The following is a 22,872-nucleotide window of genomic DNA, read 5'->3' as shown; positions in this document are numbered from 1 at the left end:
AAATTATCCCTGCTTAGCCTAACGTGCAGACACCATCAGGAGCCCACAACACCCCTGGTGCCAACACTCTCCGCCTGGTATGAACTCCATGTCACAGTCATCAATATTAGTTGCCTATCCTCAGTGTTTGTATCTTGTCCTCTTGCTGAGTTAACATGAAAAAACATTTTCCGTTGCTGCGTATGCTTACAAGCAGCTTCCATTTCCTCAACAAAATGTCTAAATATGCTTCATCTATGCATCCATTTACCTTAGCATGCATGTTATGCCCTCTGCATTGTTCCAGCTGCCTCTAGAACTGTCAAATTCGCAGGATGACGCTTACAGTGTGCTAGATGGATCTACAAACAAGACTGACAAAAGTGTTACCGGAAAAAGGTTAGCTTCATGCCAAGAAAATTGCCTACACTATTATTCCCATGTAATGACATCACTCTTACATGAATGACATGGGAACAAAATTTACAAAGGTCTCGCACATCACCTTCCAAGAAGGCTGCCAAGAAACTTTTTAGAGATGAAGTCATAACCGATGACGATGCTGCTGGTTCCACAGACGTTGATGCTGCGTAATGGTATGTCCAATTCTTCCCTACAATTGATAAGCTATATGCTTCTAAGCATCCCAATTGTATATAGTATAAGGTAGTGGCCACTAGGTACATCAAAAGCCAAATGATCAGTAGTAACGACTTTTAGCCAACTAAAACACTATGATGCATAGGAACAACATTCAAAGCATGCTCTGAGGTCATCAGATATTTCAAACAAAGCATTCTAAAACTAACGATGGGTCCATATGGGGTCCATTGAACTAATAAATTAACAAAATAGAAAGTGGTGTTACCTTCTACCAATACAGATCAAAATAGAGATTAGCAAGCTTTCAGGAAAGATGTCAATAGGCTGAGACATCAACAAGTCAACAAATCGATAGTCAAATGATTTCAAATGTATTCCCTTCATAACTTCTTCGGTCGAAATCTACATAAAAAAATTAGACATTATATTTGAGATTGCAGTGCTTGCCAAAACTTCTTAATTGACTGCTACCCTTTTTTGTTGCAGTGCTTCTGGACACGAGCACCACCAACTATGGAAGCTCGCTTTTGGGAACTAAGGCTCGCTTTTTGGAACTGTCCCAGTTCGTCTAGGTTACTCTTAGAACTTGCCTCCCTGTTGTGCAAGGAATACCGTTCTATGCTTGTAAGATATGAGCAACGCTATGATGTGTGCTTTGCTGCAAGATATGCCTTTTGGTGCTTCTAGGGTAGTGACTGATTATATCTATGCTATGCGTGCAATCTTGCGAGGACCATACTCGTGATATGTAAAGCATGCCTATGTAGTCTAGGCTTGAACAAATCAGACACATTGCTTCCCTTGGTACTTCTACTATTTGGCTTTGTCGTATTATGCTACTACGAGCTATCTATTTGCTGTTCCACTCACTTTAACATATAATTGTTATGTGGTCACCAATCAGACGCGTCTGTTCCAGGTTTTTGTTTAGTTCAAGGTTTTTGTTTAGTTCAAGGTTTTTGTTTAGTTTCTATTGAAATTTTGGTTCTTCATTGGTCAATGTCGAGCCTGCCAAGAATGAGAAAGGTTCCAGTGTTTATCAACAAAGGCTGTAGTCATGTGATTATGCTGTTGTATATGGCTTCAGCTTACCTGCTGCATAAAGGTTCGTGTTAGCTATTTCTCATTTTATTGCCCATGCTTACTGATTAATACGCTTCGCTATTTATCGTCCTTCAGGTTCTCATTACTTGTATTATTTGTCAGGTGTTCCTAGAAAGCTCTCAGAGGTCAGAATTGTTCTTTGATTTGACAGGTGAAAATTATGGATCCTTTCTTTACCATCTATTACTTATACAGAAAATATGTTATAATTCTGGCAACCTTACATGATAGTGTCATTGGTGTTCACTGCTAAACTGCGCAGCTGTTATGTCTGCCAATCAAAGATTCATGCATTTAGTGGAATGATACTAATACTGTTCCTGTCATTTCCTGGCAGTGATACACTGGTGCACAGGACCTATTATTTTCTTTATTGTTTTTGTGAGTTTTTTAAGTTTTTTGTGCTAGCTCTTAGCATGTTTGGAAGCATTGTTTGTTTTTAATTATCTGGTCAGTGTTCATGCAATTAGTAAGTAGCATAGGCACATAGGTTCTGGTTACCTCTTGCTGTTGACAATTGACATCACGATTCCTGTTATGATAAAAAATTTTCTGTTCAAATATCAAACAGATCTGACATGAAATTTCTTGAAGTATTTGACTGAGCAATCTTATGTTTGTTATGTTTTCTTTGTCATATAATTTTTTCCCTTTGGATTATGAAATCCTCAATGACCGGTTATAATTTGGAAGACCAGTTATAAGCTGGAAGGTGGTAAAATTGAGATATACTCGGCTTATTTGCCGTTGCACGGTACCATGTAATTTAGTTACATGCTGTTATATCAGCCACTACCTCTGTTCCTTAGAGAGGTGCATAGCCAGAATGACAGTCTTTTAGGAACGAAGGTAATAGTTGCAACAACGCCTTCTTTGGCTCCAACAGGATCCTTTTTGGTACGTGCCAAAATATGAAGCTAAGTGTGGTTGAAAAGCCTGCTGCATTTTCCTGAATGGTGTATGATTTTATGAGATGGGTTCATTAGTTTACTCCTTTTGCCATGGTGGTGATTATTTTGAATGCATAATATTTGTTTTCATATCAGTTGTTGTGATGGCTTCAGTTTTATTCGCTTTCCGTCCCTAATTAATTGTTAATAGAGCCAAAATGAAGTTAAGTAAGCATATTGTATATTAGCTTCGTGTAAACAAATCACTTGAACTGAAACTTGCTATGATCTAATGTTAGTAAATTCCTTATAAGTGCTTCATTGAAAGATGCTGCTATAACTATTTTTATCTTCGGTGCAGGGATGACTTGATAGCTTTTTTTCCGTTGCGGCTGTAGGCATGACTTGTAGACTACTGGAAACTCAGAATTTGGTATGGTTAGATTTTTTCCTATCTATAGCTTCGTTAACAGCCAATGCACAGAATATTAATGTGACAATAGTGCATAACTGTAAAATTTTTCTGTAATTCAGTCATTGGAAGTTAGTAATCGGCACAACATTCACTATTGTCATTCTCAGGTTTATTCTACAAATTTTATTATGTTGACTTGAATTAAATTTTATTATTTTTTATTGAAAAGTAGAGAACATTCAGGAACATTTTCTTACAATCTCATATGTTGTGATTTCGAAAGAGAAACCAGCTGAAGATGTAAGCCAGCAGTGTCTTGTGCATTGATTTAATTTTTTGGAAAGAAGTAACATCGTTGTATAATACTTGGAATTCAGTAAAATGTATTGTCACTGTGGCTTTGTCTGGATCTTGGCCTAAGTTCATACTTGGATGCCATCAGTGAACTATGTCGTTGTATAGCCTTAAATTTCTGTACAATCTGGAGTAGCTGACCTGGTGTGGAATATTTTGGCTTGTTGCGGACTAATTATGATGCAAATAGTTCCTAAGTTATTGTTTGTTGCATCTATGCAGAAATAAAACCAAGATAGTGGATGCTGGTGCACTTGAGCCCCTGCTTGGTTATTTGCGATCAAGCGATCCAAATTTGCAGGAGTACGCCACTGCTGCTCTCCTTACACTTTCAGCCTCATCCACCACTAAGCCTGTCATAGGTGCCTCAGGAGCAATCCCTCTACTTGTGGAAGTCCTCAAAGGAGGGAATCCCCAAGCCAAGAATGATGCTGTGATGGCCCTGTACAACCTCTCCACAATCGCAGACAACCTTCAAGCTATCCTTTCTGCCCAGCCGACCCCCCCCTTTAATAGAGCTACTGAAGGGTGGCAAGAGGTCCTCCAAAACAGCCGACAAATGCTGTGCTCTTCTCGAGTCGTTGCTCGCTTTTGACCAGTGTCGGGTGGCCTTGACATCCGAGGAAGGCGGAGTGCTCGCCGTCGTAGAGGTGCTTGAGGAGGGCTCCCTTCAGGGCAGAGAACACGCCGTGGGAGCGCTCCTGACAATGTGCGAGAGCGACCGCAGCAGGTACAGGGACCTCATCCTGAACGAAGGGGCGATTCCTGGTCTTCTCGAGCTTACGGTCCACGGCACGCCCAAGTCCCGGATGAAGGCCCACGTCCTTCTTGACCTGCAATTATTATCTTCTGCCTTTAACCACTGTAGGGCGCCCGAAGGGGCGCCTAATGTTCTAGTCTGTAATTAACAAGCACTTTGTTATGTTAAAGAATAATACAACGAAGCGCACCAATATTTATACTTATGCAGTTATAGCACCAAATTAATATCACCAGGTACACCATAACGCATATATATATATATATATATATATATATATATATACTAGATGGATGTCCGTGCGTTGCAACGAAAATATATAATACCAGTATACTACGATAACTTATATACAAAATCTGTGTTACATTATTATGAGAAAATGTTTCATAATCAATTTGTAATCTTAGCCATATATAAACTTTGTTATTTTAATCTAGTACCCTGGAAAAGAGAAAAGAGAAGGGCGAAAACAGCATAACATAGAGGAAAACATCCACCTCCCACGAAAACCACCAGCACGCTGCACGCTGCACGCCGCCGCGCCGCACTTCTCCCCATCCGGCGCCTTCTCTATCCTCGCCGCTGAAGACGTCGTGCCGTGCGTAGCTAGCAGTGCTGACGCGCGCTCGTCGAATAAGGATTGGATTTGGCTTTTCGTCCCCCCACCGCCTCCTCCGGTCCTTCCCCTGCCACTCCCTATTCTCCTCGTCCGAAGCGGCAAGCTCAAGCTCAGGAGCTCGCAACCGAGGTATGCGTCTCTCTCTAGAACTCTGAGCTTCAATCTCCCACCACAATCCCATGGATTCTGATTTATCTGGATACTTCTCTGATTTTTTATGCTCAAAATTAGATCTATCTTGCTTTCGCAGGAGTACCAATTTCTCTAGGGATTTGGCGTATCCACCAGGGAGCAGGAATAGGGTGAGGCTTCCTGATGGCGGGGGCGAAAGCGGATGTAGACGCGGAAACAGGAGACGGCGGCTCCTTCAGCGAGCAGAGGCTGATTGATAAGCTCAAAAGGCTCAACAACTCAGCCGCTAGCATCCAGAGTATCCTTTCTTCCTTATTTACTTTCCTGCGCGCTTGCAAATTTGGTAGCCTAGGGTGTTGCTGTCTGTTTTCTCTTGACTAAGTAAAGCCCTAACTTGTAAATTGCAATCCCTGTGAGTACAATTGGCAAGGGGATCTAAGTACAGCCGTCTTGTTCTGTTCCGCACAGTGCTTACTGTGTTGTTAGGTTGGAGGTTCACGTATATAGGGATTACAAATCCTCTTGTGTAGTGCATCGATGTTACTGTATGATTTATATTGTTCTACTTCCTGACAGTTCTCTTGATTTTAGAATCTTTCTCATGCAGTTTATTTGAGAAAGATAGTTCTCTTATCGTAATGCAAATAAATCATGGTACAAGTTTGGTTTTTGAATTAGCTTTGTACTGCACTGCACACACTCGAAAGACGACATATGCTACCATCTCTTTTTGGCAACGACTGCTATGCAAGCAGTCCTTCTGTGCAAGCGTGTAAGCAAACCATCTGACCCATTAGATTACGATCCAATCACAGATACAACCATGGTTTGTTAGTTTTTTTTATAAAGATTATTGAACTGGTGGTGGAAGGGTTTAAGCGTTAAATGTGACCTACGGTTGGATCACGATCTAATGGATCAGATGGTTTGCTTGCACGCTTGCACAGAAGGACTGCTTGCATAGCAGTCGTTGCCTCTCTTTTTACAACTAGTACAGTTATTGTTACTAGCGTTATTAAGATTCGGCCGGAGAGGGTAAGACCACCCTCGCAGTATTATATTAATAGACGGCCGTGGCAATGGTCCTGAGCGAGAAACCCCCGAACCCTGTCCTCCTATCACTAACGGGCCGGGTCAAGCTACCACTCTGCAAAGGCCCACCCAGGCCTGAGGGTGGCGCACATCCGAGTCGTAACCCAAGAGTGGCCGAGGAACAACGATGGGATTGCGTCATTAAGGCCTTTTTCATTTTACTTAATTATCCTCATTGGTGGCTCTTGGTGGGTTCTAACTCTGGCCTGCCCTTCTGGAGACTAAACGACTTTGTTTTTGTTATTATTGCTGGCATTGCTTGGTTTTTATCTCTCTATAGAGATGAATTTCATTGTCTTTTGAGTTTGTTCTCTTGTGAAATGGAAAATGATAACATGAACTCCTAAGACTACACATTGTATCTTATTAGCAATCGCTAGAGTATAATTGCAAATTAGTTTACAAGTTAGAACGGCATGGCTAAACTTTAGCTCCTAGCTATGCAGCAAGGATATTGATACATGGATACAGTATTTTAAAAAAGAACCTGATACGTGGATACATTTTAGTATTTTTAATAAATAAATAATAAAGCATACTAAAAATCTAAAATCAGTAGCAGATAAGGCTTGCATTCTTGTTGTTTTGCTCCTGTTTTCTGTATTTCCATCTAGCCAAAGTTCCAACAGCCAAGCTTGCCAAGCATCTCCATCCAATCCTCAAAATCCAATTAGGAATGCATAGGTATTTAGTGCAGAAGTGGAACTAGTCAACTTGAGGGAGGATTAGATTATTCAGTTATATCACAATGTTGCATATAATATTAAGATCTGGAGAGAAATTAAACAAAAAGGGGATTAGAGGAAGGGGAAAGGGGAAAGTTCACTGAGGTAGCCTAACTGCTGATCATGGCCAGCAAGCAACACACAACATTCTGGTGGTAGCAACTGAGAAGGGTCCACACCATAGTCATATTGTGCGGCCAACCGAGCACTGTCCTTGGCTCCTCGCACCAAGGCTGCCTAGCACAAGCGCAACTGTCACATCAGCTTCTGCAGTACCATGTTGCACTGTAGCTTGTCCGCGAGGATCTCACTGGCCTCGTCTCCACTGGAACTGTGGTAGAGTGGTGGGTTGGAGGACCTCTTGCCATCGCCGCCGTCGCTCGGCCATGGAGGAGCTCTTGCGTGCGGACGTGTTGTGGCGGCTGTGTAGCATTACGGGAGAAGAGAGGAAGCAGGTGTGGGGAGCGGGGGAGTGAGGAGTTATCCAATAAGCAGTTGATAGGTTGGGCCATATCAGACCGACGTATCAAACAAGCCTAATGTATCTATGAGGAGCGTCCAAAATATTGTTGATTTTTTTTTATGGATACTTCGCGGATACGTACCCAACGTGTATCCATGTCGTATCCATATTGGATACGTATCTTATACGGGATACATCCCTATCTTGGTGTATTGGTATGTAGGCTCCCTGTAAAGGATGTGGCATATAGTTGTTCTGCTCACCTAATATGGTAAATTAGATAGGATAGCAGAAATATATGTCTCAACAACCAAGAGATGTCTCTTACTGCTATTTATGCACCAGTATGGTAGTAACTGGTAAGCCTGTTTTTGCTTTTGGTTTGCTGCTTGCACTTTATGGTATTCTGATGTTCTTTTGTTACCTGTTCCATGTTCAAACTAAATTGCGTTAGCATATTATTGCACTGAAAAGGTATTGCCAATACTACTTCACCTTTTACATCGTGGCCATATATCTTTTTTTTTGAAAACGCAGGAGAACTGCGCCTCAATATATTAAAAAGAAGAAATAAGTCCAGGTCAAAGAGACCTGGACAGATTACAAGGCCTCCTTAGGGAGGCCAGAAACACAGGAAACTGAAAAAATCCATCAAACTCAACCTGCAACTCCCTAGTCTCCAGGAATTAGGGCAGCAAGGTATGAAAGACCTTTAGCCCCGGCCATTTCCCAAGACTGCCTCTCCTCCCTAGCTAACTTAATGGACAGATCTAAACTAGGAGTACAACCATCAAAAACACAACTATTTCGAAGCTTCCACGCTGTCCATGCTCCTAAGGCCACAAGCGAGTTAAGACCTTTACCAGGAAGACCAGTAGCCAACCCTGAGATTTGCTCCCACCAAGCCATAAAAGAAGAATGTCCTGGCTGGGGAGCCAGACTTTGAAACCCAAACGGTTTAAGAAGAGTAAACCAGAACACTCTTGTGAACACACAGGAGACAAGGATATGGTCAATAGTTTCAGCTTCCTGGTCACAAAAAACCGTGGCCATATATCATCATTTCAAGCCAACTAACCAGTGAAGTGAAGACATATCCTACACCCTTAACTCCTTATTAATTAAACAAATCCTGCAAGCCCTATTTTTGGAGTTTGAAGTAAGGTGCAGTGCAGTATTAATCAATAAAAAAGAGAATCGTATGATTGTTTCAATATCATTGTGCTTGGTTCTGCTTGAGGAATCCTTGTTATATGCAACTCCATCTCTACACAAGTTACTGTTGTTGAAGTGTATAAGTGGATTGATTAACTTCTCCCATTAGCTTAAGCTTTTGGGTTGAACTGATTAATGTGTCCACTAGTCAAAACTAGAGGTCTCAAGTTTAAATCTTGACAGAGACTTTATTTGTGCCTCCACCCATTTATTTCCACGTTTGCGCCTTTATCTCTGGTTGCACGTGAGTGGGGGTGTATAAATGGATTGACTACCTTCTCCCATTAGCTTAAGCTTTTGGGTTGAACTGGTTAGTGCGTCCACTCTAACAACTATGAGATATACAACGAAATAATCATTAGTACCCTGTAGAACGAAATAATCTCACCCCTCATTATCTTTCCATGTTTACAGTTTACACTCAGCTAAGTTGGTTGTTCACCACTAAATGTCCAAACCATTAGGTTTAGTGAGCAATGCTGCTATTTTTTGGCCTCAAAACATGTTCTGTTTCTAGAGATGTAATATAATTACACTATCGGATTAAGAGGAGATGGCTGAAACTATGGACCAGGACCACTTTTTAGTTGGAGCCTACATGGTAGGAAGTTCACATTTTACAATGACGGAACCTTTATTAACCTACGAACTGTGTTCCCCTTTTTCTTCATGGCTGTGCTCTCAATTCTGTAGTTTATATATCTTGTGTGCTTTAAGTATGCCTTTCTAGTATAGTTTGAAGTTTGATTTAGTCCAGGTTCCTCGAGTATTAAATGTCTGCCTATTTATTTCCATGTATCCTATCTGTTAATGATGTTATATTTTTATGTGAATTTCATTTTTTTCATATGTAAATTTGCATGTAGAGATTGCATTAGTGGTTCTTCTTTTTATGTTCCTTAATTCTTATGCAGCTCTTTCGCGTTGGTGCATTTTTCACCGCAAGAAGGCCAAAAGGGTTGTAGACACATGGGAAAAACAGTTTACTAGTGCAAGGGAGGATAAGAAAATATCATTCCTATATCTATCAAATGATATCCTGCAAAACAGTAAACGCAAGGGAGCAGACTATGTGGATGAGTTCTGGAGGGTTCTACCTAGATCCCTGAAGCATGTCTATGAAAAAGGAGGAGGAGAAGGGAAGAATCAGGTGGCGAGATTGGTAGGTTTAATTTTTTTTTGTTATGCGATTAATTCTTTGCATTTGAGAAGCACCTTTATTCTAGAATTGTCCTAGAACCTTGTCCAATGACGCAGGAGGATCTGTACCATCTTGCTACTATATATAGTACAATTGGATCAGTGACCATCCTTAGTTTATTTGTTATAGCAAACTATTGGAGTCATATGCTTTTGCTGCTTTATTTTATGCAACTATCATTATTACTCCCGTGGTACACTTATCTTGATTCCAGGTATTTGTTTACTTCTATGTTTTTCTAAGACATGATCATAGGTATATTTTGCTAGATTAATTATGGAATAGCTGATGGATTTTTTATGTCATCTTTTATTGCAAATGGAAAACAAGTTAAATGTTTCTATCTTGTTCTTTTTTTTGAACCACAGATATCAATCTGGGATGACCGTAAAGTTTTTGGGACCCGTATTGAAAGTATGAAAAATGGCATTCTTGGTGACAACCCTCCTATATTGGATAACAATGGGAATAGTTTAAATCCTAGCTCTAATCCCACTTCAAATTCTAAAGCTGCACGGAAGGATTCTGGTACAATAGTAAAAGTAAGTTGCTTATTATCTTGGGTTTATCTGACTTCTGACATATTGAATTGGATATGGGAGCACCACCTCATTGTTGACTTCTACTGTAGAAACTCACTGTTGGTGGTATGCCTGAAAAGATCGTGTCTGCATACCAATTAGTGCTTGATCAGCATTTTGATGAAGACACTGCTTTAAACAAATGTAAGACTACTTTGGGCCTTTTGGAGAGGATAAATAAAGATATTAATGATTCTATCATCAACGGTAAGGATTTTCCTTGCTCACTAGTTATTCGAAGTTGCGATCTGCCGTTGAAGAAAGTTCGACTATTTTCCAATGTGTTTTGATATTTGTATCCTCTATGTTCATAAGGTAATCAGCCAGCATTGTCATTGATCTCTGACCTTCAAGAACAGGAAATGACCCTTAAACATTGTATCAAACAACTCGAAAGTGTAGATATGGCGAGGATATCCCTGGTCAATCAATTGAAAGAAGCTCTCAACGAACAGGTTTTGAGACTTTTTCATTATCCTCCCAACATTCCATCTCAATTACATACCTTTTGCTGTTCAAAATCATATATTTTTCTTCTTTATAACAGGAGTCGAAATCATTAGTTCTTCGCGATCAATTGCAAGTAAGAATTTTTCTTATCTTATTGCATGTTGTTGCCCTTTTCATTTGTTGTTCTCATAGTTTCAAAGTCGTCGCCTAGGCATCCAGAAAATTCTAGGCGTCCCCATCGCCTAGCCACGAAATAGCAAAAGAGGCAAGAGGGGATGGGGAAGTTACGGAAGGAGATCAACCAATAAACCTACCAGAGACTTGGGGAGCGGGAGCGGCAACGCAGAGGCTCCGGGAGCGACGACGCAAAGCTTGGGGGAGCAGGCGGTGTAGACCTTGGAGGAGCGGGAGTGGTGGCGTAGAGATAGGGGCGAGTGACGCGTAGAAACGAGACGTGGGGAGGGGGTGATCGACGCACAGAGAAGAGGGGGAGGCAACCCTAACATTGAATCAACATACTTTGAACACTGCGACAGGATTTGGCAGTCCTGGTCCCCCCAAATGCAAATTTTTCTTATGGCTTATGGCGCTTCAGATATGTTGGACAACTGATAGACTTCAAAGGAGGGGGCGGGATCACCCAGATCAATGTGCTCTCTGTGACCAGGAACCAGAAACCATTGACCATCTCCTTGTGGGATGTGTTCGCGAGAAGCTACTAGTTCAGGCTGATGGGACAAGTTAACCTCCATAATCTCACTCCTCAAGTGCAAGAAGATAATACCATGCTATAGTGGAAAAGAAGTAGTGATCAGCTGCAAGGAATAGCCAGAAAAGGCCTTAATTCGCTTATTAGTCTTGGCCTTTGGATCTTGTGGAACCACCGTAATGGTTGTAGCCATCAAAAGGACCGAGGAAGAGAGGGATCTGTGGGTATTAGGGGGCTAAAAAACCTAGAGCTCCTAACAGCCCCAATCCCAGGTCTTTAGGTCTGGGTAGTTCTTGGTTCCTACCATGGGTGTCTTTTTGTTTCTTTGTTTTTGGCCACCGTAGTGGGGGCTTTTTCTGTCTCCCTGTATTGATCCTTTATGGATCTTTTTTCTGCTCTTAATGAAATGTGCACATGTCTCTTGCACGTTCGAGAAAAAAGTGTCTGTAGGAATTCAACGTCGAGGATGGTGTCAAAGCTATCGAGAGGGATGGCGAAAACATCAATTGTGAACTCCACCCCCACGCGTATGCTGTGGCTGTTGGGAAGCCGCGTCATGTGATCTTGTCACCGTTGGCCGCTGTAACGTTGAGGCCATGGCAGACGATGAATTCCAGGTCGATAGAACACACCACCTTATGATCAACGAAGTTGTGAGTGGAGCCCGTGTCAAGCAATAGTGAGCTCTCTGTCCTTGAGACACACATGAAGTTGCATCGTGTCCTCCGTGTGGATGTCGGTCAAAGCATGAAGAGAGATCACTAGATCATCGTCTCCTGAACTGTCGTCTGCATCTGACTCATCCTCACAAATCGTAGTCCGTGACCTTAAGATAGAATAGGCGAGGACATCAATGGCCCCTGGACATACTGTTCGTCACAGTTATAGCACATGTCCTGTTGTTGTCTCTACTATCTCAGCCATTAAGAGCCGCTTGAACGGTCGTGGCGGCTGTTTGGCCGCCGGTGCTGTGGTAATAGTGGCCGGGGGAGGGGTCTCCACCGTCAGGAACGATGGCCTCATGGACGTCTTGGGTGCAAGTGAGCGTGTCAGCGTTGGGACTACGTCCAAAGCCTGGGAACGGTGCTCGTATGTTCGCACTAGGTTGAGCAGCTCGACGTCGATCTTGATGCTGTCCAACAGTCCAGCTGTGAACAACTGGACCTGTTGTGCCAGCGCGATGGGGTCGGCATGACACAACAGTGTCCAGAACCGTTCCTGACATTGTCCACCGTAGTGTGGAATTGGAGTCGGGCGAGCTCGCTGAGTGGGTTGTACATCTCATTGAATCGAGGCCACATGAGCGGGCTGGCGATGTCGTGTTCCAGCCGGAAGAACCATGTCTGGGCTTGGCCGGTGAGATGGTACGAAGCCAGCCACACCTTGTTGCATTCCAGCGTATGTTGGCCTATGAAGAATTGTTCACATCTATTAAGCCACCCGATCGGATCTTCCTTGCCGTCAAAGGTGGAAATTCTAGTTTGTGGAAGCAAGGCACAACCTGATTGACAAGGTCGATGTGCTGGGCAATGGATGATGGTGCGCGGTGGAGATCATAGGTATGTGGGGGTAATGGTGAAGGCGAGTGCGGCATGGATATTTTGTGGAGCGGCAGTGGAGGGCGGCGCGGTGGCGAGCGGAGCAGTGGAGGGCGGCACGATGGTTGTAATCAGGGCAGATGTGGCTGTGAGGTTGGATGTGGATGGGAGGGCCGGTAAGCTGCCATACTCTGGAAGCCCATATGGGGAAGTTCGGCGAGTTGGCGAGCGTCGTCGTTGACGCAGTTGGAGCTGGTGGAGCGATGCGGTCTTCGATGTCCGAGAGCTATGCCGAAAATCCGGACATCGTGGTTGCCAGCTTTGTGACAATCTTGGTGAGATTGTCGAGCTTATGGCCGAATGCGGCGCTGGCGACTGTGGACACGTTGGCGGCGACAGCGCTGGAGTTCACCTTGCTGCTGTCTCTGTTGGAACCCGGCATAACTGATACCGGATTGATTGGACTGTGCCTATTTTGTAGATTGTAGCTATGGGATATTGCTGGGCGAGGCTTGAGCGAGCGATGGCGAGGAGCCAAGCTGTTGCATGGCCGCTAGGGCAAAAACCAACCTTCTTTATTGATCTTTTGCTTAGTTTTTGTGATACAAGGTGGGGTCTATAAGTAGCCGACCAACTAACCTATCCATAATATCCTATTATTACTCTGAATCTATCTATCATAAATTCATAATCAATCTAATTTGGCCCGGCTTCCTTGGACTGCTTGGCCGATGGGTTGCCTGGCGGCTTAGCCCACCTGCTATAGAACTTGCTTGTCATTACAGTGCACATGCTTGTGTGGGTGATGTTTACCCAATAGCATCCTTTTTGAGATTGACGGAAATTGTTAAAAATCAAATCACCATCGTGTCTTCTACCTACTTTTTATTCACATAAATCTTGAGACACTTAGGAGGGCAAAGATTCTTATTATATATGTTCAAGTGGTTTTTTTATTTTCCCAGGTTCACATCCTGGTCTCTTTTTGTCCTTCTGCATTTTTTTTGTAGTCTCATGTGGTTCCTTTCATATATATATATATATATATATATATATATATATAGGGAAGAGGTAATGGAAGCCCTGGGCTTCCCCTACTAATGGAAGCCCCAGTCAGGACGCGGTCGACCCAGCACCTGCGTGCTTGCGTCAGTCATGCAGTCAACAGCCAAGAATCCAGGACGATAAGTGTAAGACAATATACAAATGCATATATATATATGGATAAAGATGCGTAAACCATGCATAAAAGAATCTTTTGACGCCCGAATCACGTGGAACGAATATGACACTGTGGACAACGTTTACGACCGCATAATGACATGTACTTGACAGCATAAATCATGCAGTATGTGGTTCTGGTTCTGGCTCGGGTGGATTCCAGCGTAAACTGTGAGCTAAAACAGCGTAAATGAGTACGAAATTTAGCGTAAATCCTATATCTGTTTTGTAACAGCAAACAGGGCCTAAAATTACGGCGTGAAAATCGCGTGCAGCCGATCGTGCGCGGGTCCTGGCTCGGGCCGATTCCAGCGTAAACCGTGAGATAAAACAACGTAAATGAGTACGAAATTTAGCGTAAATCCAATATCTGTTTTGTAACAGCAAACAGAGCCTAAAATTACAGCGTGAAAATCGCGTGCAGCCGATCGTGCACGAGTTCTGGCTCGGGCGGATTCCAGCGTAAAACGTGAGCTAAAACAACGTAAATGAATACAAAATTTAGCGTAAATCCTATATCTGTTTTGTAACAGCAAACGAGGCCCAAAATTACGGCGTGAAAATCGCGTGCAGCCGATCGTGCTAGGGTTCTGGCTCGGGTGGATTTAACCATAAAACGTGAACCGAAATAGCGTAAATGAATAGGAAATTTACGTAAATTATAGACCTGTTTCGTAACAATGAATGAGGCCCGAAACTTACGGCGTGAAAATTGCGCACGTTCTATCGTGCACGGATTCTGGCTCGGTCAAATTTCAGCGTAAAACATGAACCAAAACAGCGTAAATGGGTACAAATTTTAGCGTACATCATCAATTTATTTCGTAACGACGAATAGGGCCTAAGTTACGGCGAGGCGCGGGTCGAATTCCTCCAGGCAGCGGGATGATGCAGGTGGGCACGTTCTCCGACGACATGATGACGACGAGGATGTCCCTGAGCGCCACCGACTCCTTGACGCGCTTGAGCAGCTCGTACCCAGTCATCCCAAGCACCACCGCCTTCCTGCTGTTGTTGGCCTTTGGCGCAGGGGACGGCGCTTCAGACGCTGGAGCGACATCGGCGGTGGCCATCGCAGAGACGGACGGGACAAACGCCGTTGCCATTGGGCCTAGGGTGCGCTGCCGCCGTCCGTCCGCTTCGAGAACGCCGTCGCCGCTTGCGCGCCCGCCTCGGGAGCGTCGCTGTCGCTCGTTCCTGGTGGAGCGCCGTCGTCGGTCGCCTGCCTCAGGGCGGCACCGCTGCTGGCCCCCAGGATCACCGGCGCTCGCACGCCCGAGGGAACCGCCGCCGCCGCTAAAACCTAATCCCTGGCGGCGTGGGGGTGTTTTTATAGTGGCGGCGTGGGACTGGATAACTGCGAGCGCATGGGTGGGATCGTGGGCCCTATGCACGTAATATGCGGGACGAAATCTACGCGATGGCCCACAAATTTGCATAAATTGTTATACACATCAGCATAACTCGTATTATAATTTGTCGTAAGCAGTTAGGTATAATAAGCCAAAAAGGGTCTGGTGCGGTCTGCGCACCTGGTCGGTGGGTGGTCGGGGCTTCCAATAGTTATACAGAGCCCAGGGCTCTAAATACTATATATATATATATATAAAGCCTTAGTGTTCACTGAAGTTTGTTGTGCCTATATATAGCATGAAATGCTCAACATCATGAGTTTGATTTAAACAGGCTTGAGTTTGGTTTAAACAGGCGTCTTGTCTGTTGCTGCTTCTCAATTAACTTGTTGAAAATTTATTTTTGAGGTCACAATTAACTTTCTTTAATATTGGTAGATATCACTGTTTTTTTATATTAGTATCTTTTATGCAACTGTAGTCATGCTTTAGCCATTTTATGATTGTAACATGACATCTCATCTTGCTAATCTCTAATATAATTATCAAAACAGGTTGCTCAAACAGAGGCTCAACGTGTCATCCAACTTAGGAAACAACTGGGGGGTGCCCTTGTCACGAGCGTCACACATTCTACTTCTAGTCCGCTCATGATTACTCCACCAGAACAAACTTCGGCTATAATGCAGGGTTCAGAAGTAAGATCGACACATCCCCAGTCACAACCACTGAATCCTGCAGCTTCGCTTCCCCCTACAGTCAGTGCAGTGGGTGATGAGTCCAAGAGAACGGCGGCAGCTATGGCGGATAAGCTTGCATCTTTGTCAGCACCTGTGCAGGTGCTGACCTCCATTCTCTCATCTTTTGCTGCTGAGCAAGCTGCTTCCATAAATGGTGGATCATCTTCTGGGGAATTCTCTGGAGGACCACCAGGTTTCCACATTGATAAGAGGCCTAGGCTTGAGAAAACAGGTCAGGCCTCTGACATGGGTGCTCCTCCTCCCTTTTTTGGGCAAGCGGCACAGGTGCAACAACAGATTGGAGGCACGCATCCACCAGCTCCAGCTCCAGGCTCATTCCCACCACCTCCACCGCCATTGCCGTCTCTACTGCCACCGCTCCTGCAACAGTTCGGTCAAAATACTGGAGGGATGATTGGAATGGGAGGACCTTTCGGGATGATGGCTGGATCTATGCCACCTCCGCCTCCATTGTCCAACATTCTGCCGGCAGGTTTTCCGCGACCAAGTGGGCCACCTCCTCCACCTCCACTTCCACCAGCTCAGAGCCAGCCCCAGCAGCAGTCTCCTCAGGCGGCACAGCAATCACCAACATCAACTGGATTCTTTCAGTCATCGGGCATGGGGTTCTTTCCGCCTGCGCAGGTGCAGCAATCTCCATCTGCCCAACGCCAGTGACTCAACGGTGGCTCTGGCATTCATGGGCGTAAAGGCAGCGGCGCCCTTGTGTGTTAACTTTGTACACTGAACAATATTTCACTCTGTGTCGAGCTTAAACGTGGCTGGCTGGTCCTGCAAGCGAGGCAGGGCCAATGGCCACGAATTAGAGAGATTGTAGAATAGGCATGCGTCCTCTGCTATGTATAACTATTCACTTTTTTTTGTTTTGTTTTGTTTGTCTGAGTAGTTTTAACTTTTCCTTTTTCCCGTTTGCATTGATCCCCCGAGGCAGAAGAAAGTGACTTTGGAAAGAAAAAAAAAACTGGTGTTTGCCCAACTGATGGAAACAGTTTTAGGACTGAAACAGCTGTGGAACTACCGGTCATAGTCTCAGATATGATAATGAACTGCAAATATTTCCCATGCTGTTTAAATATGTTGATTCTTATTATTGAAGCTACGCACTATAGCTAGGAAGGAAGGAAATGCAAAAATGGCTGCCTGCTGAGTGAGCGCTGACAACAAAACCTATCTATCAGGTCAGTCCTTTAGTTTTTGCTCTACACAACATGAAGAGAGTAAAGTCACAAGCTAGGTTGGCTACATGCTAGTTTGCTAGCTAAAAGAGAACGAAGGAATTAATCAAGGAACAAGTGATGCTAAGCTGTATCAGCCGGTTCATCGTCAGGGCTACTAATTCTGCCGGGGGTTGTATCTGCTTGTCGGCGCGCTCTTGGTGCTGCCGTTAAACTCCACTCCCGGCTTCGTCGTTGCCGTCGGGGACGCTGTCGTCCGATGGCTCTTGACGTCGAAGGTGTTGGTGGCCATGGTGGCAGCCCCCGCCGGTCGCAGCAACCTCCTTGATGAGGTCGTGGCACGACGCTGCGCCCAGCCTTGCGATGCCGCCGCCACCGCAGGGTTGCTGTCGCTGCCGCCTGCACGCTGGGCCGCCGCCGCCGCCGACGACGACGACGCTACTACTACCACTGCAGCCGTCGCACTGCTGTTGAGGAGGAGGAGGAGATAGAGCAGGATCACGGCGCTCGTGGCCGCGCCCGCGCGGCAGCGGCATGCAGCCTGCTTCATCTGCAGAGCGTTGAGCTGTGTGTGTGACAAGCAGTAGCCAGCAGAGCAGGAGCAGGAGGACTGGTAGGTCTATGGTCTGTTGCAGTTGGAGTAGAAGATGATCTTGGACTTGCAGAGATATATAGCTATAGTGTAGGTAACCGCGTGCTATATATACATATGATATGCCGTGGTATATTGCAGTATATTGCGTACGATAGAGCTAGCTAACATGGGTGGGTGAGAGTGGAAGAAGACGAAGCACCCTAGCTAACTTGGTTACTGTGGGAACGTGCAGGGAACGTGGATGCTACGTGCTCTCCTCCATATCTTTGGGCGGAGAGTAGCTAGAGCATATGGCTGAGCTGTGTGAACATGCGTGTTGCCCTGAGAGGAGGATGCATGGGATCTGCGTCACCACCTCATCAGTCATCACACACGACCTTTTGCTTCTCTTTGACTGAGCAAAAGACCATTGTGAAGTGATGTTCGTCTGAATTTGACCACTACATATATACATAAACAAGTTGAGATGATGCGTCTCCCTCCACATGGAGGAGGAGGAGGAGGAGGAGTTGGCCAAGCACCATCTGTCTCTTTTAGCTAGTGTCCACAGCATTGACCGGCCGCGCTTTGTGTCGACCCCATATATCGTCGGCAAATTGCACTGCCGAGCTGCTGCTTCTTTAGCTAGCTATCTAGCTTCCTCCGCAGTCCAATCATTGGGACGTTGTCGTCAGTTCAGTTCATTCTTGGCCGTTTTGCTCCTGGACCGCAGCGGTAGATGGCATATGCATGGTGTATAGCAAAGCAAGTAACATGGGGGAATGAACTTGGTTGGAGTAGGAGTACGTCTGCCACATGCTAGCTGTTTGCAACGACTGGACTTGGACCGTTTGGACGGATGTAATTAAGCAAGGCTTCAACACTGCCAAATGAGATCGACGAGGAATTCTTAGTGAAGGATTGGTCATCAAGGCAACTCGATCTTAGTCAGCTGCTATGGGCTGCTATTTGTCGTCGTGAGCTATAGCTCACTGGTTTTTATGTGTTTTCGAGATCACCAAACTATCGGCTTCGATACATTCTTTGACGACCGCCACCGGTAACGCCACTAGAATGTGCTTAGGCTAAGACAATATTTTTTAGCGTTTTTTTTCTTACAAACAAGGAGTTATTTGGACTTACTACACCATGAAAAGTTCAAATACTCAGGGTCAAGACCATAGCACTCGGCAAATAACGCACACTTCGAAATCGGTAAAACTTCTTTGCGGAATGTTGTGGTCTTGACACTCGACAAAGAGCCTTCTTTACCGAGTGCTAGTACAATAGACACTCGGCAAATAAGACACACTTCGAAATCGGTAAAACTTCTTTGCGGAATGTTGTGGTCTTGACACTCGACAAAGAGCCTTCTTTGCCGAGTGCTAGTACAATAGACACTCGGCAAAGAGAGAGCCTTTGCCGAGTGTTAAAGTGCCACTCGACAAAGTCTCTGTCGCCGTCGCCATCACCTGACACCGTGACGACGACTTTTCTTTACCGAGAGCCTCCTGACACTCGACAAAGTGCCTGACAAAACGTACTCGGCAAAGAAGCTGTTGCCGATGTACAGTTCACCGAGACTTCTTTGTCGAGTGTCACACTCGATAAAGACTTTGTCGAGTTTTTTACAGGCTTTGCCGAGTGGTTTAAATACTCAGCAAAGCAGCTGTTTCCGGTAGTGAATATTGGATTTGTGATTCCTAGGTTTGTTTCGGCTGGTCAAGCATGGGCAGTCAAGGCACTCAGGCAAATGTTGTTTTAGCCCACTTTTTTCTCTAGGTTTTGGCCCTAGGGCTCTCGTGCCAATTTTCATGTTTTCTCAATTTTTCGTGAGCTATATAGCTCACTTATTCTAGTTGTTTCACTACACCACGATTCAGTTTTAGCGATCCTTATTAAGCACCAACTGTTGGTTGCTAAAGATAGAGACCGATAGTTGGTTGCTAAATTTTTGGATTCCAGAACTATTGACTCTAGACATTTTTATATCACTATTAAGGTTACTAGGATGTATATATAAGACAATGCAATATTTTTCTAGCTAGTTTTTCTCGTAAACTATGAGTTATTTTGATTTACTACACCCGTGGGGAGCTCAAATATATAGGGGCATGAGTTTTTTTGCTACTTTAGATATGCGATTACTAAGCTTTTTGTTTGTTTTTGGCTTATCAAACATGACAGTCTGGGCACTCAACGAACTATTTTTTTTTTCTTGGACCGACTTTCTTGTTTTGATTTTTGATGTCCCATGTTCACTAACCGATATTTACGTTTTCACCATATTTTGTGAACTATAGCTCACTCGTTTCAAATGTTTTAGGGTCCTAGAACTATTAAGTTCTATACATTATTATACTACTATCAAGCCAACAAGGTTGTACCTAGACTGAGACTATAATTTTCTAGCTAGTTTCTTCTTAGAAATAACGAGTTTTTTAGATTTACTATACCCATGAGGAGGTTAAATATCTAAGGTCATGAGTTTTTTTTCGTTTTTTGGTGTTTGTGATTTCTATTTTTTTGTTTTGGCTTGTCAATATGGTAGTCTAGGCACTAAACCAAATGTTGTTTTTGGGCCCACTTTCTTGTCTACTTTTTTTTATGTTTTGTGCACTTGGACCGATTTACACATTTTTTACCATTTTCGTGAGCTACAACCCACCGATTTCAGTTATTTTTGGGGCCCTAGAACTATCTAGTCCTAGACATTCTTAGACCACTATTAAGATGACCAAGATGTACTTAGGCCGAGATAATATTTTCTAGTTAATTTCTACTCAAAGACAACAAGTTCTTTGGATTTACTACACTCACGAGGAGCTCCAATATCAAGGGTCATGATAATGTTTGCTATTTTGGGTATTGCGACTTCTAGTCTTTTTGTTTATTTCAGTTTGTCAAAAATGGAGGTCTAGGCATTCAGCCAAATATTATTTTGTTGGGCCGACTTTCTTGTCTTGATTTTGGTGTCTCGTGCTCTTGGACTAATTTTCACGTTTTCACCATTCTTTGTGAGTTATAGCTCGCTGATTTATGTTGATTTCGTTGTCCGTAAACATTTGGTTTTCGGACATTCTTAGACCACTATTAAGGTCAATAGGATGTACCTAGACTGAGGAAATATTTTTCTATCTAGTTTATGCTCACAAACTACGTATTCTTTGGGTTTACTACATACCTAAGGAGCTTGAATACCCGAGTTTGTTTTTCGCTATTTTGGGTCTGTGTTTCTAGTATTTTTCTTGTTCTGACTTGTCAGACAAAGAGATGCAAGCACTAGCCACATGCTATTACTATCTCTCGGGGACCATAATTAGAGGTACCCTCAAGGCTCCTAATTCTCAGCTGGTAACCCCCATCAGCATAAAGCTGCAAAGGTCTGATAGGTGCGATTAAGTCAGGGATCGGTCCATACGAGGGACCCGATCACGCCTCGCCCGAGCCTAGCCTCGGACAAGGGCAGCCGACCCCGGAGGGTCTCCGTCTCGCCCGAGGCCCCCCTCCAACGGCAAATGTGTTCCCGGCTCGCCCGAGGTCCTGTCTTCGCTAAGAAGCAACCCTGACCAAATCGCCGCACCGACCGACCAAGTCGCAGGAGCATTTAATGCAAAGGTGGCCTGACACCTTTGTCCTGACGCGCGTCCCCCAGAGCCGAAGTGACCGCCGTCACTTCGCCGCTCCACTAACCAGCCTGACAGAAAGACAACGTCGCCTGCGCCGCTCCGACTGTGGTGCCACTCAACAGAGTGAGGCTGACAGGCAGTCAGGCCCGGTCGAAGGCACCATAGGAAGCTCCGCTTCGCCCGACCCAGGGCTCGGACACGGGCTAAAGTCCCGGAAGACGGCGAACTCCGCTCCGCCCGACCCAGGGCTCGGACACGGGCTAAGTCCCGGAAGACGACGAACTCTGCTCCGCCCGACCCAGGGCTCGGACACGGGCTAAGTCCCGGAAGACGGCGAACTCCGCTCCGCCCGACCCAGGGCTCGGACACGGGCTAAGTCCCGGAAGACGGCGAACTCCGCTCCGCCCGACCCAGGGCTCGGACTTGGGCTAAGTCCCGGAAGACGGCGAACTCCGCTCCGCCCGACCCAGGGCTCGGACTCGGGCTAAGTCCCGGAAGACGGCGAACTCCGCTCCGCCCGACCCAGGGCTCGGACTCGGGCTAAGTCCCGGAAGACGGCGAACTCCGCTCCGCTCGACCCAGGGCTCGGACTTGGGCTCAGCCCCGGAAGACGACGAACTCCGCTTCGCCCGACCCCAGGGCTCGGACTCCGCCCCGGCATCAGCCGGTGATCTCCGCCTCGCCCGACCCGGGGGCTCGGACTCAACCTCGGCCACGGAAGACGGGCTCGACCTCGGCTTCGGAGGAGCTTCCACATCGCCCAACCTAGGGCGCAGACCAGCCACGTCAACAGGAGGCGCCATTATCACCCTACCCCGAGCTGACTCGGGCCGCAGGGAACAAGACCGGCGTCCCATCTGGCTCGCTCCGCCAGATCGGCAATGATGGCGCCCTGCATACTCTGTGACGACGGCGGCTCTCAGCCCCCTTACGGAAGCAAGAGGACGTCAGCAAGGACTCAACCGCTCCGACAGCTGTCCCTCCGCCAGGCTCCATCGCTCCTCCGACGGCCACGACATCACACCAGCTGGGTGCCAAAATCTCTCCGGCTACCACAATGGCATGTACTTAGGGCGCTAGCTCTCCTCCGCTAGACACGTAGCACTCTGCTACACCCCCCATTGTACACCTGGATCCTCTCCTTACGCCTATAAAAGGAAGGACCAGGGCCCTCTTAGAGAAGGTTGGCCGCGCGGGGACGAGGACGAGGTACGCGCTCGCTTGAAGCCGCTCGCTCCCTCTCCCGCGTGGACGCTTGTAACCCCCTACTGCAAGCGCACCCGACCTGGGCGCGGGATGAACACGAAGGCCGCGGGATTCCCACCTCTCT

General features: G+C 45.5%; 1 protein-coding gene and 1 pseudogene across 2 annotated transcripts; both read left to right on the top strand.

Moving 5' to 3' along the window:
- Window positions 1-532: 532 nt before the first annotated feature.
- LOC103655783 (U-box domain-containing protein 4-like) lies at window positions 533-4,992 on the top strand (annotated as a pseudogene).
- Window positions 4,569-17,285, top strand: LOC100278822 (uncharacterized). 2 transcript variants are annotated; one of them, XM_008678825.4, is made up of 8 exons: window positions 4,569-4,853; window positions 4,956-5,154; window positions 9,266-9,513; window positions 9,921-10,094; window positions 10,184-10,340; window positions 10,449-10,588; window positions 10,681-10,716; window positions 15,958-17,224. In XM_008678825.4, the coding sequence occupies exons 2-8, from the start codon at window positions 5,040-5,042 to the stop codon at window positions 16,819-16,821; spliced, it is 1,734 nt and encodes a 577-aa protein (XP_008677047.1). In that variant the 5' UTR covers window positions 4,569-4,853; window positions 4,956-5,039; the 3' UTR covers window positions 16,822-17,224. The 2 variants fall into 2 exon arrangements, with proteins under 2 accessions (XP_008677047.1, NP_001145444.1); NM_001151972.2 differs by having other exon boundaries at window positions 4,574-4,853; window positions 4,975-5,154; window positions 15,958-17,285.
- The last annotated feature ends 5,587 nt before the right edge of the window (window positions 17,286-22,872 follow it).

The sequence above is a fragment of the Zea mays genome, chromosome 4 (genome assembly GCF_902167145.1).
Source record: "Zea mays cultivar B73 chromosome 4, Zm-B73-REFERENCE-NAM-5.0, whole genome shotgun sequence".
NCBI lineage: Eukaryota > Viridiplantae > Streptophyta > Magnoliopsida > Poales > Poaceae > Zea > Zea mays.
The sequence above is the reverse complement of the archived record's forward strand: the minus strand, read 5'-3'. Positions and strand labels throughout refer to the sequence as shown.